Source organism: Lagopus muta, chromosome 2, assembly GCF_023343835.1.
Source record: "Lagopus muta isolate bLagMut1 chromosome 2, bLagMut1 primary, whole genome shotgun sequence".
NCBI classification, from domain to species: domain Eukaryota; kingdom Metazoa; phylum Chordata; class Aves; order Galliformes; family Phasianidae; genus Lagopus; species Lagopus muta.
In genome coordinates, this window is record NC_064434.1 from 99,939,897 (window position 1) to 99,955,502 (window position 15,606).

Consider the following 15,606-nt stretch of genomic DNA (forward strand, 5'->3'; position numbering starts at 1 on the left):
CACGAATTTTTGGCAGGACACTCCATTCTTGCAGCTTTACCTGGATTCTTCCCTGGCATGAAGACCGATGTTATAAAGCAGGCTGGGTGATTTTTCAAGGAGCCAGCTCCATGTACATAGTTCAGACTCACTGCTCAAACTTCACATGAGGAGTTGTATAAAGGCTGTTTATAAAAACCACGGGGATTTCTTTATTTTGGTGCAGTGACAAGGACCTGGGACAGTATGCAGGGGCTGCCTTGGATGAGCAGCCTGGGTGACTGTGCTTGTTGCAAAGTAGACTTGCTCCAATTATTGCAGGGGAGGTGATTAATGATATATATATATATGTGTACATGTATATATATGCCCACAGTAAGGCAAGTCGGTATCACCCAACCAGTTTATCATATGTTCCTGGATAGTTAGGCTTGGGGATGGGGGGGAGGGGGTTAGAAGAAAGCAATAGTGAAAAGACAGAAAATAAAAGCAAGGGTTCATTATAGGAATGCAGAGATAGTGACCACTGCAGTTTCACATTGCACGAATCTGGAAGGCAGCAGGGATGGGGAGTGCAACTTCTCAGTCAGCGATGGGGTGTTCTGAGCAAAAAGGCAAACAACGAAAAAAGGCACAAAAGGGGTCAGGCAAAAATGGGCCAAAAGGCATAAAAAGGCAGTAGTCCTTTGTTTGCAAAGTCCTTATAAATGATCTGGGCTTTCTCTGTTTTCACAAGATAACAACACGTTTTGCACATTCAACACGAAAGCGCAGCCTTATCTACTCCTGTGCAGCTAGGGCCCCTCATCTTAGGGTCACTTCCATCTATCTCAGAAGCAGAACATGAGCTGGGACCCTCCCCTTATCTTCGTTGCCCCTGGCAACCACGTGTAGGCAGCAGGGAGTCCTTTAGAGTCTCCCACAGGCCTCTCAAGCATCTTCTGAGACAAAAAACTTCTTTGTATACACTCACAGGGCTGCAACACTATCCTCATGCAACAGCAGGCACTGGTTTCTGTAAAGCTCAGAGGTGTAGGAACCTGGGCCAAATCTATTTTGTTTGTTTAGAAATTACCCTACATTTTTGAAAACAGCAGCCTTGCCTATTAAAGTGAGAATATGATCACTGGAGTGTATTATACATAAAGAAGGAGCACGTTTTCTAAAAAAAAGGAAAGGTTCCATTTTACTTTTAGATTGGCACAAAATTCTTTGATTCAGCTAGATGGAGCAAGGGAGCAAGCCGAATATTAATTGTTTGGCAAATTCTATGTTAAATTGTAATGCTTTGTACTGGTGAGCATTTCACATTTTATCATCATGGTGGTAGGAGATGGAGATCCCTTCTCTAAGCCTGAACTTAGAGTCTTTCCAAGGGAAGGGAGACCTGGGCTGGGGGTAAGCTCTGGGTTTCCCTGGTCAGATTCATTTCTCAACAGATTCCTTCACATCCATCTGAGGCAGGCTGTATTTGGTGGGTTGGCAAGCATGGATATTGCAGTGCTGCTTCCATGTGGTAAGGCCAGCTGGCAAGGGGCTTCAATGACTTCATGCAACCTCAGTGCTCTGTAGAATAAAGAAGGTGCTCTGCTAAAACCCTGAGGTGATTAAGCAGGAGGTAAGTGAACTGCTTGGTGTTTTAGGAAGCATCAGGAACATCCTTTTTCCTTAGAAAAGTATTATCTGATTTCTTGGGGAAGTCTATAAGCAACATATCCTCTTCTCCAAATCTTCTTCTCCAAATCTTTATTGCCAAAAGCTGTTGCTGCTGCCTAGAAAAGATGTGAAAGTGATGGCAGGAGCTCTGAGCAGCAAAAGAATGGGAGTGGAGCACGTGGTCTCAGTCATTTATTGGTCTGTACAATGTGCATCTCAGTGCTGTGACTGTGGAATGGAGTTCCACTTGTTACACTGAGGTTATGTGTCAAGGCATTACGTAGAGCTATGTGGTTGCTGTAAGGAGGAGCACATATTTCAGTGTGCACTGTACAGAGGTGGTGAGTGTTACTTGTAGGGGGCATACAGGTGTTTGGGCTCTGTAGTGTAGCTGGGTGTATCTTGTAGGATTATTTACAGAAGCATGACTTTGTCTATGCATAGGACATGCTTAGAACAATTTGGCATACAGAACAATTATGGTCAGATGTGCATCAGTGTGACACTTGTTTGGAACAATGGAAGTGTATTTTTGGAGGGCAGCAAGGTTGTGCTGCTGTCTCAGTTCAGCATAGGGCTGTAAAATGGGGCTCTTCATTCATGGTATGCCTATTCTTGTGCATGGAGGCAATATGGGGGCAGTGTAATATCAAAGGAGCCATGTGCAGTACATGGGTTACATGGGAGATCATAGAATCACAGAATGGCCAGGGTTGGAAGGGACCTCAAGGATCATTAATCTCCAACCCCCCTGCCACATGCAGGGCCACCAACCTCCACATTTCATAGCAGCCCAGGCTGCCCAGGGCCCCATCCAATCTGGCCTCCAGGGATGACAGGGCATCCACAGCCTCTCTAGGCAGCCTGTTTCAGCACCTCACCACTCTCTCTGTAAAGAATTTCCCCCTGACATCCAACCTAAATCTTTCCTCCCTCAACTTAAAACCATTTCTCCTTGTCCTGCTGCTATCTACCCTTTCAAAGAGTTGATTACACTCAATCTGTAGCACTGTCTCAGGCAGCTTGACACTGCTGCTGGGTGCACATCTAGGGTAACAAATCATAATTAATTCCTCTTAACTGTTTCAACAGCTGGGTTTTCAAAGTACTACTGCATCTGAGCAGGAGAATTAGAATTCTCATCTTTACTTGTAATGCATGTTATGGTTACAGTCTAACCTTACAGCAATTTATTGTCGTCCCATGAAAGTACAGTTTGTGCATTTGGGTATATTTGTCACATTGCATTTTTCTATATTCTTTAATATCTTAATAGGTGAAAAGGCCTAAGAACAACCATGCTTTTGCATGGAAATAAAAGGGAATCTAATGGGGCTCTTAATCCTCTGATACTCTTGTAATTGAGAGAAGAACTTGGTCTCACAATAATGAAGTGAATGCCCGTTGTTTTGGCAAAAGTGTGCACATGTATTCATGTTGTGTTTGAAAACTAGCCAGAAAATTGCTAAGTTTGCCCCATGTAGACATGAGGTCAACTGAGTCTCCAAGGAAAGAGAAACTTTTCACTGGAAGAGGATGGAAGTTGCAGTGTGAACCCTGGCAGTGTAGGCAGTGAATGATCGTGCTCCTCTATAAAAGAGCTGCTTAGAAATTGTTTTTCTTTGCTCTGCAGATTGCTAGCAGGTTGCTGAGAATTTCCACCTTCAACATTTATTTCAGTTAGACCATCATGAACGCTATCCCAAATACCTCCCCAACAGCTGGATCTGTCAGTGTGGGTATCAATGCAATAAGCATCCATGTACTGACACCAAGTATTAAGGCTACTGGATCATAAGCTGGGGCTCAAGAAGATGATAACTTGCTGTGTATTTATCTATTGCTGAAGGAAAACAACTTTAGAAAGGGCTTTGCAGGCAAAGGGATCTCACAACTTCTATAACTGTCAGGGGGTGTTAGATAACAAATGGACATATTTTGTTCTAATATTTTTTTTCTCATTCAATATTTCTGTAGTCATAAAATTGAGTCTTTGTGATTGTTCAGAATGAACAGATTATCTATTTAAATGGCTGACTATCTCAGTAATTAACGAGATCTTACACTTGAAGCACAGTATATTGTTACTCGCAGGTGCTTTGTGGCCTATGCTGTGGAGCCAAAGACTTCTAGGTGTTACATGCTTAGAGCAAATGTCTCTGTAGCAATGGCATCATCACAGTTGTCTCTGACATGGGGTGGAGTTATCAAGGCATCTATTTATAGGGCATATGACATTTCCATTGAAAAGGAGAACTTAGTCCTGGTCATTCTCAGGTTTGAAGCAAAAGTAAAAAACTGAAGTATTTCAGGCAGGTTTTATTTTTCTGCACAGCTTGATGGAGTAGGCTGAATTTCAGCCAGGATTTTGTTCACTGTTAGGAGCTCACCTTGCTACACGTGTTAGGGTGACCCACAGCCAGTTGGTAACGTTACTGTATAAACAAGTGGATTTAAGGTATTCTGTGAAATGGTCTGGGAACTTCTGTGCTGTATTTGGGATTCCTCTCTTCTATCAGCATAATCTGTTTTAAAATTCTTTTCAGTTTACGTTTCTCCTACTCAACAAGCCATCTGCTACTGAACTTTGTTCCTTTATATATGTGCCAAAGTCCTAAAGGAAATATTGACTTAAACAGAAAATTCTTTGAGGCTTTAAAGTGTTCTTAATACTACATGCTATCTTTTCAAGCCTTATAGAATTGCTTTTCTCTATTTGTTTTTAGAATGCATGTCAGACCGTCTTAAAAAGACTTGAGCTGATGAAACAGTTCAATCCTAAAGGATCCTGGGACTACCAGGTAAGTAATCTGTCTCTGTCAGCAGACAAATGAGCACTGTCAGACTGTTTTCCTTGGCACCCCCTGAATGCAAATATATCTTTCTGCATCTCATTGGCAGAGGTTTGAGGCAAGAGAGCAAGTGAAACAGACAAAGCTTGCAAGGGCTTGTCTCCAAAGCCTAAGTTATGACTGATCCTGGGGCCTGCCTATGACAAACTTTACCAAATAAGTCTGAAGTGGTTACCTATATTTCTGTAGATAGGCTTCAGTCCTGGTCAGAAAGAAGTCTAATTGTTTTCAAATTCCTATTCGCTTTGCTGGATTAAAATTGCCTGTGAGATCTGTGTTAGCCTGTCAGCAATGGGGTTGGGTTCCATAGATGGGTGAGTACTCATACTGCAGAGGCAGTTCTTATTCAGTTGCATTGACTGCATCCAGGGAGATTCTGGGAGGACTTATAGCCCCAGTGCCATTGTTGCTGTAATTCAGGGCTACATGTCCTTTCCTACCTAGAAACATTACACATGACCTCCAAGAAATATTTAACTGCATTCAAAAAGCAAAGGATTTGCTACTGGATTTATAGGAGTGAGTCCATAATAGTCACCGTCAGCCCTGAGATTCACTGGAAAATAAAAATGACTGAAATAGTTTCAATTGGGTTTGGGAATATAGGGCAGTTTTATCAGATTTCTGTTTATAGCTTTTCATGCTTTTCGTTTCTGCATGGGCTTGATGGAGAGGATAAAACATAAGAGCATTAAGATTTTGATAAGTTGCAATGTGGTGGTATTTCTTTTGACTGTTTGTGGAATGAAATCTGATTCTGTTGTTTGTTTTTCCTGTCTAGAATTCCTGACCTTGGCTATTGCTTCAAACTAACAAAGAGAAGCCATTCTGCTATTTCAGTTACGGTGCTGCTTGCTCTGAGGTTGAGATGGATTGTCTGACAGGTGACAGCAATGAGGGAGTCAGCAGGGAAATGGCCTTCTGTTTGGATCAAGAAAACATTCATAGGGAGTGAGCACTGGCTGTCAGCCTGTCCCTAGCTCTGTCATTGGTCCAGTGTGGCCTTCTGTCCATTTCCTAGTTATGGGATTTGCTTATGTGAGAGATGGCAGCACTGCCTTAGCAGAAAGGAACAGCAATGTATCAGAATTAAGTAAAAATAGCACTGGAATCTTTTGGAAAGGAAGAAGAAATAAGACAATTCATTAGAATCTGACCTAATGCCTTAATGGGTTATGCTCAGGTACAGAGCATTGCTCCTGGCAGCTTGGACCCAGTCTGTGCTGGTTCCAATCAATCTCCAGGGGAAAAAAGTTATTTTGTTTTACATTAGGGGTGAACTCAGTTTAAAAGATAGCATGAGCAATTGAGCTTGACATAAGTTGTTGAGCACTGGCCAAGTGTGGGTAGAGGTGGACAGATATATTGCTCCTCCTTATATGAAAGCACAGTGTGCCAGTTTCATCAGCTGTGCTGATTTATTCTTTATTTCTGTCTCTCAGTACATTCATACATTGTTATGGATTCTGGCACCAGACTGAATCCAGCCACAGATATAGGACAGGTATGTGAAGCAGTATTACTATTTTCACCATGTTAGAGATCACACTGCTCTCAGGCTTTTCTAAATGAACCATTAATCCTCTTTAGCTTGTGCATTTGCAGATTTTCATTGGGTACCCAGTGAGAAATTTTAGGCTGGCTATGAAAACCAGTTTGACCCACAGTTAACTGTGCAACAGGCACAGGGTTGTGAATCCAGAGGAAACTAGTACAAAGAACTTATGTACTTTGTGCACTAACAATCACAAAGATGTTCTGCAAATAAAGGTAATAAACACAGGGATGTCTGATACACTGAGATGTCTCATCAGGCATCTGCACGTTCTTACCTAGCCAGTGCAGTACTGTTCCTTTGCTAACTCTAGATGTCAGTATAATCCAACTCCAGCGATGCTGCGGCAGGATTTAATACTTTAACACGAGGTGCAGAGCTCTGCTATCACTGAAATGAGACTTCTTTGAAAATGACGTTTTCTGAAAGAGATGTTTTCTTAGTAGTGGCCGAAGGGAAAGGGAGCCTTTGTCTTCTCAGCCTGTCAGATTGGGGCTGGGACTCAAGATATGGAGCCCATCAATGAGACAGCAATTTCTTCTGTCCTATGAATTGCTGCAGAAGATCTGGGGTGGGAAAAAGAGAAAAGGAGGTAATAAAGCTGTGAGATCATGGAGGTGGGTTAAGGAATGTTTGTGGAGAATCCTCAGAGCAGTCAGTCGAATATCTGTCTCTGTGAGCATAGAGTACAGAGCTTCCTCATATAGGACTGTGTGTACGTGCTCCTCACAGCTGCTTTATCAACAAATTCATGTCCTGTACTTAACAGCACATGCATTTGTCTGTATGAGTAAATGGCTTCATCTACCAGGAAATGCAGTTACACCACAGTGTGAGCACAGGAGTTGTACAAAGGTGCCAAGCTGTACTCAACAGAAAGGTGAAGGGTTTAGAGATGAAAAGTAAGGATTTAGCCAGGAATGGAGGACTGAGGACTCTGAAGTCATCACTGTTTGTTTGTTCTCGTGCAGAAAAGAACAAAAATGCATAATGAATGTAACCTTGTTTGGATGTTTATGTGGATAAGAGCATTTGTCCAAGGCCTTGGGCTCTTCATTGTGAAGGTTCTGTGCTGCCCACCGAAAGGGAACTTGTACACTTGAGAGCCTGAGATGTACAGAATCCCCACATTTGGAGACATCCCAACAGGATTCTGTGTGTGCTCTTTGTGACTGCCCAAAAAACAAGGCTGCTTATTCATCCAGGGTACACCTGCAAGACCTGCAGGCCTTTAACTGCTCAATGCTTGTGTAAATGCGTGATAAAAGAAACAGTGCATGCAATCAGAGTAGTTGGGTTTTGTCACACTGGCTTTATTCTGGGTTCAGGGTGCTTTTCTGTTCTTTCCCAGAAACATGAGTACTGCTCCTTACTGTAAACAGGAACAGAAGTAGCCTGCACACTGCCACTCTGTTCAGTAGAGAGAACTGAAATAACTTTGCTGTGCCAAAATCTCTATCTCTAACAGAGTCTGCAAGCCTCCCTCTGCACACTGTCTTCTCCTGAAGTTCTCATTGCCTTTCCTTGGCAGTAGGGACACTACTATGGTTAACACTTTCAGCAGTATTACTTCCCCAGATCTGAAGTACCAAGATCTTGCATCTGAATTTTCATGTTTTGCTTCCTTTGCTGTTTTACTCTGCCTTTAAACATAATTATTAAATATAATAATTTAATAATAATTAATAATTTATGAAGTAATTATTAATCTAATATTATATTAATAATTCAATATTAAAATATTGTAGTATTAAATCAATGTGTTCTTCAGCTGCTTCAATCAGTGCTGTTCTCTGCAGCTATGTCCTCATGTATATATTTACATAGCAGGCCTGCATATACAGCATGAGTTCACTATACTTAAGGCTAAACAGAGTTGCTTAATGCAACTTTTTTTCTCCTGTTTACAGTTCCCTTCTGTAAGCCATACTGTGTGCACATGTGAAAGGAAAGCTTGAGGAGCAAACTCTCCCTGTGAAAATAGGCTTATAGCAGAGGGACTACAAGGCAGTAGGACTGTAATGGAAGAAAACAATCCATGTTCAGGTGGCTCAACTACTGTGATTCATGGAATTTTCACATTTCATTTCTCAATCTCTGTTTCCTCCAGGAGAGAAGATTGCAGCCAGATCATAGCTGTGCTGCAGATTCAAATGAAGAGTAAGTGGAAAATAATGTTATCTAGATGTAACTGAAAATCCTACAGATTTCGTTTGGAATTGCTGCAAGGATGGGAGACACTCACTGCAAGACAGTATGAAATTGCCTGGTTATTGTATTGGGGTTGTTGGTTTTTTTAAACAAATAAACAAAACTTGGGAGAGAATTATCACCTTATCACCTATTCTTAGTCCAAAAAGGACTTAAAAGCACTGAACCTGGACAAACAGTCCTCAAGTGGAGATGCAAAAAGGTATGAGGGACACTGAGGGCTGGACCCTTCTATGAGCCCTCAGCACACACCACTACAAAGAGAAAGATAAGCAGGAATTTTGACATTAGCTCACTGTGATGAAGGTCTTACATATGTAATGGCAGTGGTTCAGAGGGAGATCTTAAAACGTGACCAATAGCTGATTTATCCTAAATTAAAGAGGATGGCTTTGTCTACAGCAATCCTAGGGCTATGCTGGGGACTTGATGGAATTTTAGTTGATGTGCTATCTTGTCTTCTCTGATTAAAGATGTAAACTAGAGATGCTAAGGTTTCTAACAAAAGACTGATTCATTCGACACATTCAGCTTATTCCTTTCATGTCTTTCTCTCATCTTTTGAACACCAGAGGACATCAGAGGAAGGACCTGGGAGGAATGAAATGTTACTGATTGTTATTCCTGAGGTGATTTATACCCGCTTGGGTGAGGGACAGGACAAGGGCAAAGTTGAGGGATGGGTTGGCTCTGGGTGCTCCCTAGGTTCAGTCTCTGGCTTTAATGTTATGGCCTTGCTACCTTTTCAAGGCAACGCTTAGTTCTGTTGAAAGTAAGGGAATTGTATATGTCTGGGAACTTGTGGAAAGGTGAAAGGACCCTTGTTGGCTGGTGAGGATGGACCAGCACTGTGATTGAGTCTGAAGAAGACAATGGCTGCTCGGGGCTGCCCTGCAGTGTGATTGAATCTTGGGGCAGGCCTGGCCTTCTCACAGCACAGCAGGGTTGGGAACACCATCAGCAGTTCCCTAGGAGGTCTGACACAGTGCCATCTCACCGGTTTGCGTAGAGTAGGCAGATGCTGGCTGTGCTGCTTTAGGAGTTTTCATTTGTGTGAGCAGGCTCGTCACAAAGAAGCCATTGCCAATGCTCTTGGCCCAAAAGGAAGAGAGTGCCCAGACTACAAATAGGAGTGCATTCAGCGCCCATGAGGATGCCCCCAAATGCTGGGTTTGTTGAAAGCTATTCAATCCACCACAGTGGATGTGCAGTTTTCTATGCTCCAGTGCTATCCCAAAGCCATGTGTTTCTCCAGGGCTTGGTCCTGCATTTTGTAATGCAACTCAGCAGTGTAAAGGGCCTTGAAACCTTGTCCCCAGCAATGGTCAATCTCAATTCTCTTCCCTTTCAGTTGGAGCTGTGGCATGGACAATCACACAGCAACGGTCTTCAAGAGTTCATCTAGTTCACAGCACTTGAATTAATGCTCTCTGAAATGTTCCCTCCAGATGGAGCATTCCTACAAGCTTTCTGGAGTGCTGAGATGGTCCGACAGCAAGCTATGAGAAAATGGGAAAGCAGAAAGGTCCCAGCGGTAGAAATGAGCCAGCTGCTGCTTCTGCTGGAGGGACAGCTCGCCGAGCAGCTTCTTGGACAGCCAGCTGTAAGTCCACAGCACGTGTTGATCGGTGAGCTCGAGGAGGTGGGTGTTGGCCTTCAGCCTGGTGCGCTGCAGCAGGTGGCCCAGCTCCTGCCTAAGGAAGCCAAACATCAGCACATAGTCGTACTGAATGAGGCAGGGCAGGCACAGGCTGACGAGTGGTTTCCAGGCTGTGCCGGCATTTTGCATCCCCGTGTCTAAAGCCTCCTGGACAAAATTGCTGAAGGAAGAGCTTCTGTGCATGCTTTGCAGGTAAGCAGCGACCAGCCTCTGGAAAGGATCCCTGACAAAGAGCACTTTGGTGTAGGACCCTATCACAGCTTCTATCGTGCTCAGGTTGAGCCTGCCCAGCTCTGTCTGCAGAGTGTGCTGCTGAGGGTAGGGAAGCGGTGCTGGGAGCGTCCCATTTTCTTTCTCTTCCAGCTCTTCCAGCAGCTGCTGCCATCCCTCCACCCCTGTTGCCGGCACCTGGCAGTAGAGGAAATTCAGCTTGGTGCTCACCCTAACCCTGGAGAGCAGATGAGCTCTCTCCTCACGGCTTGTCTGGAGCATGGTGGCTTTGCCTGACCGGCTGCAGAAAGCTCTCAGGCTTTTCTTCCTGAGCTGCTGAACATGGAGGAAGGTGTCCAGTGTCAGAGTGAAATCCTCCTCCGCCTTGGGGGCCATGTCACCTGGGAACACCATACAAACACAGGAGGTGAGGGAAGCCTTGCTGTGACCATGAGCCAGCACCACAGATGCTGTGGGCAGGCTCTCCTTCCAGTTAGTGCTGTTATCTCATGGGGTCAGAAGGCGTGATGGATTCTGTTCCTGAGCTCTCTGAGTGGCTCCCTATGACTGTGAGAGCTCACAGATGCCCAGACTGTGCTTTTCCCAAGCTACAGATTTTGAGTGGTGATTGAAACAGTTGCTTTGTGCTACAGATCTTGTTCTCTGCTAAATCCATGTTTTTGTTTTTAACTTCTTTCAACAGAAGTGAGCTTGCAGAGCAAGTAGAATCAGAAGTGTTCAGAGAGATGAAGGAGTCGTGAATTGGTTTGCAAATATAAATACACGCCCCCCTACAAGCCCTTTTGGATCTATTGAGAGTTAAACATTGGATATTAAACGTATGCCAAAATAAGAGATCTTTCTCTGTAGCTAGAAGTGATTTAGGAGTCCACATGGCTTAGCTTCCTGCATCACTTTGGCATGTAAAGTTCTTTCTCCTGAAGATGAAAAGGAAAAAGCAAATAAAAAGCTGAAAGCACATGAAGAGTGAAAGCAAATAAAAGGACAGTTGACAGTTGCTTTGGATTTGTCAAATTTCAGCTATGCTCCTTACTTTTTATCTTCTTATTGTGGATGTGATGAGGCCATTCCAGGCTTAAGGCTCACATCAAGGCAGAGATTAATATGTTCCTTGTGATGTATGTTTAGTACCACAAACTTGCATTTGGCAGCCCTGAGAGGAACATTATTTTGATGGTTTCCTCTGTGTCCTTGGGAAGTTAAATATTTTCCTCTGATTTGGGGATGTTTTCGGGCAGGGAAGATAAGCCCTTCTCAAAACTATGGAGAAAGGACTCCAGGAATGCAGGAAAAGAATGCAGCAGTGCTGGAAGCTAGCTTGAGGTAATCTTCAATGCACCCAGACCCAAAACACTTGCAAAATACAGCGATGGCTTTGCCCAGCGTTTGTAGGGACTGGAGGGGGGCATGCATTATGCAGGCAGCAGATGCATTATCCAGTTCACGCAGCCCCCTCCAGCTTCCCCAGAGAAGCAGAACCTCGTTCCCTCCTATTTCCCCATAGCACAGCTTTCTTGAGTTACTTCCTGAGCCTGACACCTCGTTCCCCCACCCCTGAGATACAGATCCCCTCTGAGGACATAAAGACGCAGGGCCCCACGGTGAGAGCTGTTCCTGTGCTGTGGAGCAGCTCGGCCTCGCTGTGAGCATTACCTCCTGGCGTCCAGAGAAGCCTCCAGGTCACAAGGATGGTGATGCCCAGGGTGGCTACAATGATGATGCGGAGAAGGAAGCGCATGGCAGAGCTGTACCTCAACACCGAGCGGGTGCAGACATGGAGGACGGGTGTCAGGAGCTTCCTGTGTTGATTTAAGGCAAAACACGCCCAGAGCCTGGGTTAAAGTACTGTTTGGGTGGCTGTTTGGCTAAGGGGCAGGGAACACACAGTGTTGCCTTCTGCTTTGCATTTACGAGCATAAATCTGCTTTTTTATCAGCATTTGAACCATACCTAGCAGTCAGCCACGCTGCCCGTGCCACATCACTGTAGACCCCATCAGAAAGAAGCCACACGCCGGCATCCCCATGCAGAGCCTGATGGGGTGAGACAGCCACAGATACGTCATTCACTGTCAGTATAGCTGCTTGGTGAAATGCTGTTTGGGGTGTCTCCCCTTCCCCGGAAGCCTGACTTGTGAAGATGACATCCAAGACGAGGCTGGATGGGGCTCTGACCTGCCCATAGCTGTCTCTGTTCATTGCAGGGGAGTTGGAGCAGATGGCCTTCAAGAGTCCCTTCCAGCTCGAGTGGTTCTATGACTCCATGAAGATGAATAGGAAAGGGGTTGCAGTCTGGAGGTGCCATGGGTGCATTTGCCTTCCTTGGGAAAATGGAGTTGAGTTTTTCCCAACAGATGGAGCTCTGGGATCCCCATATCTCTTGCTTAGGAGGTCAGGCCTTGTGTCCCTGCAAGCTGTCCCCCAAAACTCAGAAGCACAGCATAGCCTGATGCTGGGGAATCAGTGTGCAGGGCCAGAGAGGAAGGGCAGTCTTCTTCCTTCCCAGCTTAAAAGGTGCATCTAAACTCAGCTGTTGTGTGTGCTCCTCCTGGTGCAATGGGTAGACAGAACAGCAAGGTTTGCAGTAAGATTACGAAACAGAAGAGCAGAAGGAACCAGGCATGTTCTCTTAGCTAACAGCTGGCAGTTGCACTTGTCTTCCTGCACCAAGCCACAGCGTTTGGGTAGGGACTGCCCCAGCTGCAGCCCTGGTGAGTGAAAGTGCTTGAGAGAAGGGCAGTTTATTTTTAAGCAGACTTGTCATGCATGCAGTCACCAGGCAAAAGCAAAGCAATGTTCTCTGTCTGGATAAAGTGTCCTGCCTTTCCGAATGCATGAAGAACAAGCAGCACTTATAAAGGTTTGTTAGTATGGATCTCCTAAGAAGAGCACAGGACACAAATGGTGCTTGCAATTCTGCAGCTGTGTGCTTACTCCTAGCTCCAAGGGTGGGTGTAAGCATCCTAGCACCATTCAGAGGCCTGCACAAAAGACATCTGGTGACTTTTTCCTCACCAGCAGCAGACCACATGCACAGCAGCATTAATCTTGTGTTATTCCAGCAGCTGCAGAGCTGCCTCTTGCATACAGCCGAGACTGCTGTGGAGGTAGGTATGGGACAGAGAGAAGAAAGGAGCCTCTTGTCTCTCTCTCTCTAACTCAGGCTTGCTATTTATATGCTTAGTACAGTGATTTTTTGTCCCCAAAGCTTTTCTGTTTGTTTTGGATATTTGTTTTGGTGCTGGAAACCTTTCTCAAATATCTGCTGACACTTCAGACTGAAACTTAGAGGTGGACTTTCCTCACCTTCCATAGACCTCTTAGAGGTGGCCAACAGACCTCAATCTGAAAGGCTTCCTGCCCCATGTTGTAGAGGGCAGCATTGTTCTCAGACTGGAGTTTGAGCCAGACAGGAAAACACATCCTGCTCTGAAACACAGCTGTACAAGGGAATTAGGGAACTTATTTGAAGCTTCACCTGTAAACCTTTATTTAGGAAAACTCCTGCTGCTATAAACGTGAGAAAAAGGTTTCCTGATACTTTAAACAAGTAAAATGATCACCTGTGTAAGGATTTCCAGATTTAGCCTAACCAGTTGCTCAAGCTGTGTTGCCTTGGGCTCACTGTTTTTTTCTCATAGGACTCAAACCCTTTGGAGATATTCTTCTGTGTCAATAAACATCCTTGTCCTGAGCCTTCTCACATTCCTCCCACACTTCAGAATTTTGCAGAGCATTGTTTTGTGTGACCATGACCTACCCAAAGCACTGTTCCTCCTGATGCTGGCCTTCGTGGCACGCACATGTGAGCGGAGGAAGGCAGGTCCCACTGCCTGCTTGTGGGAAAGTGAGCTTTTCTAGGTGATGACAAATACTGCTGTATTCAGCAAGGGATATTTTTACCTTGGGGATGAAGGAAAAGCAAATTGGAAACTGCCTTTTTCTCCTGCTTCTTATTTGGAAGGCTACCATTTGGAAACTTGGAGACAACATCCAAATTTTGCTCATCTCAGAGCAGGAAACAGTGTGAAGTTGGACCAGTCACTGCAGAAATGTGGCAGCAGCCAGGGGAGAACAAGCTGCCCTGCTCTCAGAGCATTGCTTGGAGTGAGATGAGTCTTTTACACTTGGCCATGAGGGAAACAGACTTACTGCAGGTCACAATGCACACTCATGAGACTGCCCTAATTGCACGGGGCAGCTCTTGACAAGGTTTAGCACTTCACCACCTTGAGCTGGAGTACTTTGACAACACCAGCTCCTTTACACTTCTGATAATTTAACAGTTATAGACTGTTAGAGCATCCATATAGACTGTATAAGAGCATCCATTTTTGGCAGTTTCAAGTATGAGTGTCTCTTGGTGGGGAGGATTTGGGATGTTTCTCTGCCTTGCTTCCACCAGACAGGGGTGAACTAGGTCTGTATCTGTATCTTCTAGAACTTACATCCAGTGCTGCTGCTAAACCACAGGAAAGGAAAGGGGAGAAGTTTGTGCTGCGTTTGAGGAGTGGAGCAGGTAGGACAGTGTTTAGAGGGGTTGTACAACTCCAGCTTCCTGTTTTCCTGCAGCAGGAGCTGTGATTGTCACTTATTATTCAGCTCCTCATCCTGGGAGGAAGACAGTATCAGGCTGCTCGGGGGCAGCAGGATGTTTATGTGATAGGCTGAGTCAGGGTACTGCTTTTAGTACTCTGTGGAGCAGAGTAATTGGGGGAAACATACATTTTAGATTATATTCTCTTTTAAATAAGGGTCATAAATACCCGAAGACCTTTGCAATTGCCATGCAGTACTGTCAGGGCCGAATACCTGTCCTTTCTAAGGTTATTATGCAAGAATTTCACAAGGTGTCATTAACTGTTGGTAATGTAGTGATGGTTCATGTGATTAGCCATGCTAATTGACTCTATCAGCTGTTAAACTGAGTACTGGCTACACTTACATCAGCACTCGTGGTGAGGAGAGGCTGAGGCAGAACCAGGCCTGATTTGATTGCACACTGCTTGGCTGTAGAACACCAGAGCACATTGGGCACCAGAGACAAGTCTCTGAGCTTCCTGGCAAGGAGATGGTGGTGGAGAAAAACATAGAGGTGTTGGGAAGGACATCTAGGATGTAAAACTTGTGGCCAGGCTTTGCTCTTCCCACTGTGGACCCCAGGGGTGGGGAGATATAGGCTGAGAAGAAGGCAATGACGTGGAGCAGGGCATCTTGCACATCCTGTGATACCCCTTTCTCTGAGCCATGGCATTCCCATCAGCCTGGCATTTCTCTGCCCATGTCAAGACTTAGATCTGGGCTTCAAATCAGCTGCTCCCTGTTCAACACTAGTGCTGTCAGCTCAGCTCTTCTCTCCCAGCACTGCTCTTGCCCAAGGTATTGGCTTTGGCCTTCCTGTTGCTTTTCCAGACTCACCCTGATGGACGCTGCAGTGCAGGAGAAGAGCTGGGACTGTGAGGC

The 15,606-nt window shown here is 44.9% G+C and overlaps 1 protein-coding gene across 1 annotated transcript; it reads right to left on the minus strand.

Moving 5' to 3' along the window:
• Nucleotides 1-2,843: 2,843 nt before the first annotated feature.
• Nucleotides 2,844-11,938, minus strand: LOC125689729 (carbohydrate sulfotransferase 9-like). The gene is made up of 2 exons (XM_048937251.1): nucleotides 11,798-11,938; nucleotides 2,844-10,524 (listed from the first exon to the last, which is right to left on the minus strand). Exons 1-2 carry the CDS (start codon nucleotides 11,880-11,882, stop codon nucleotides 9,713-9,715), a joined length of 897 nt encoding a protein of 298 aa, XP_048793208.1. The 5' UTR covers nucleotides 11,883-11,938; the 3' UTR covers nucleotides 2,844-9,712.
• Nucleotides 11,939-15,606: the final 3,668 nt, after the last annotated feature.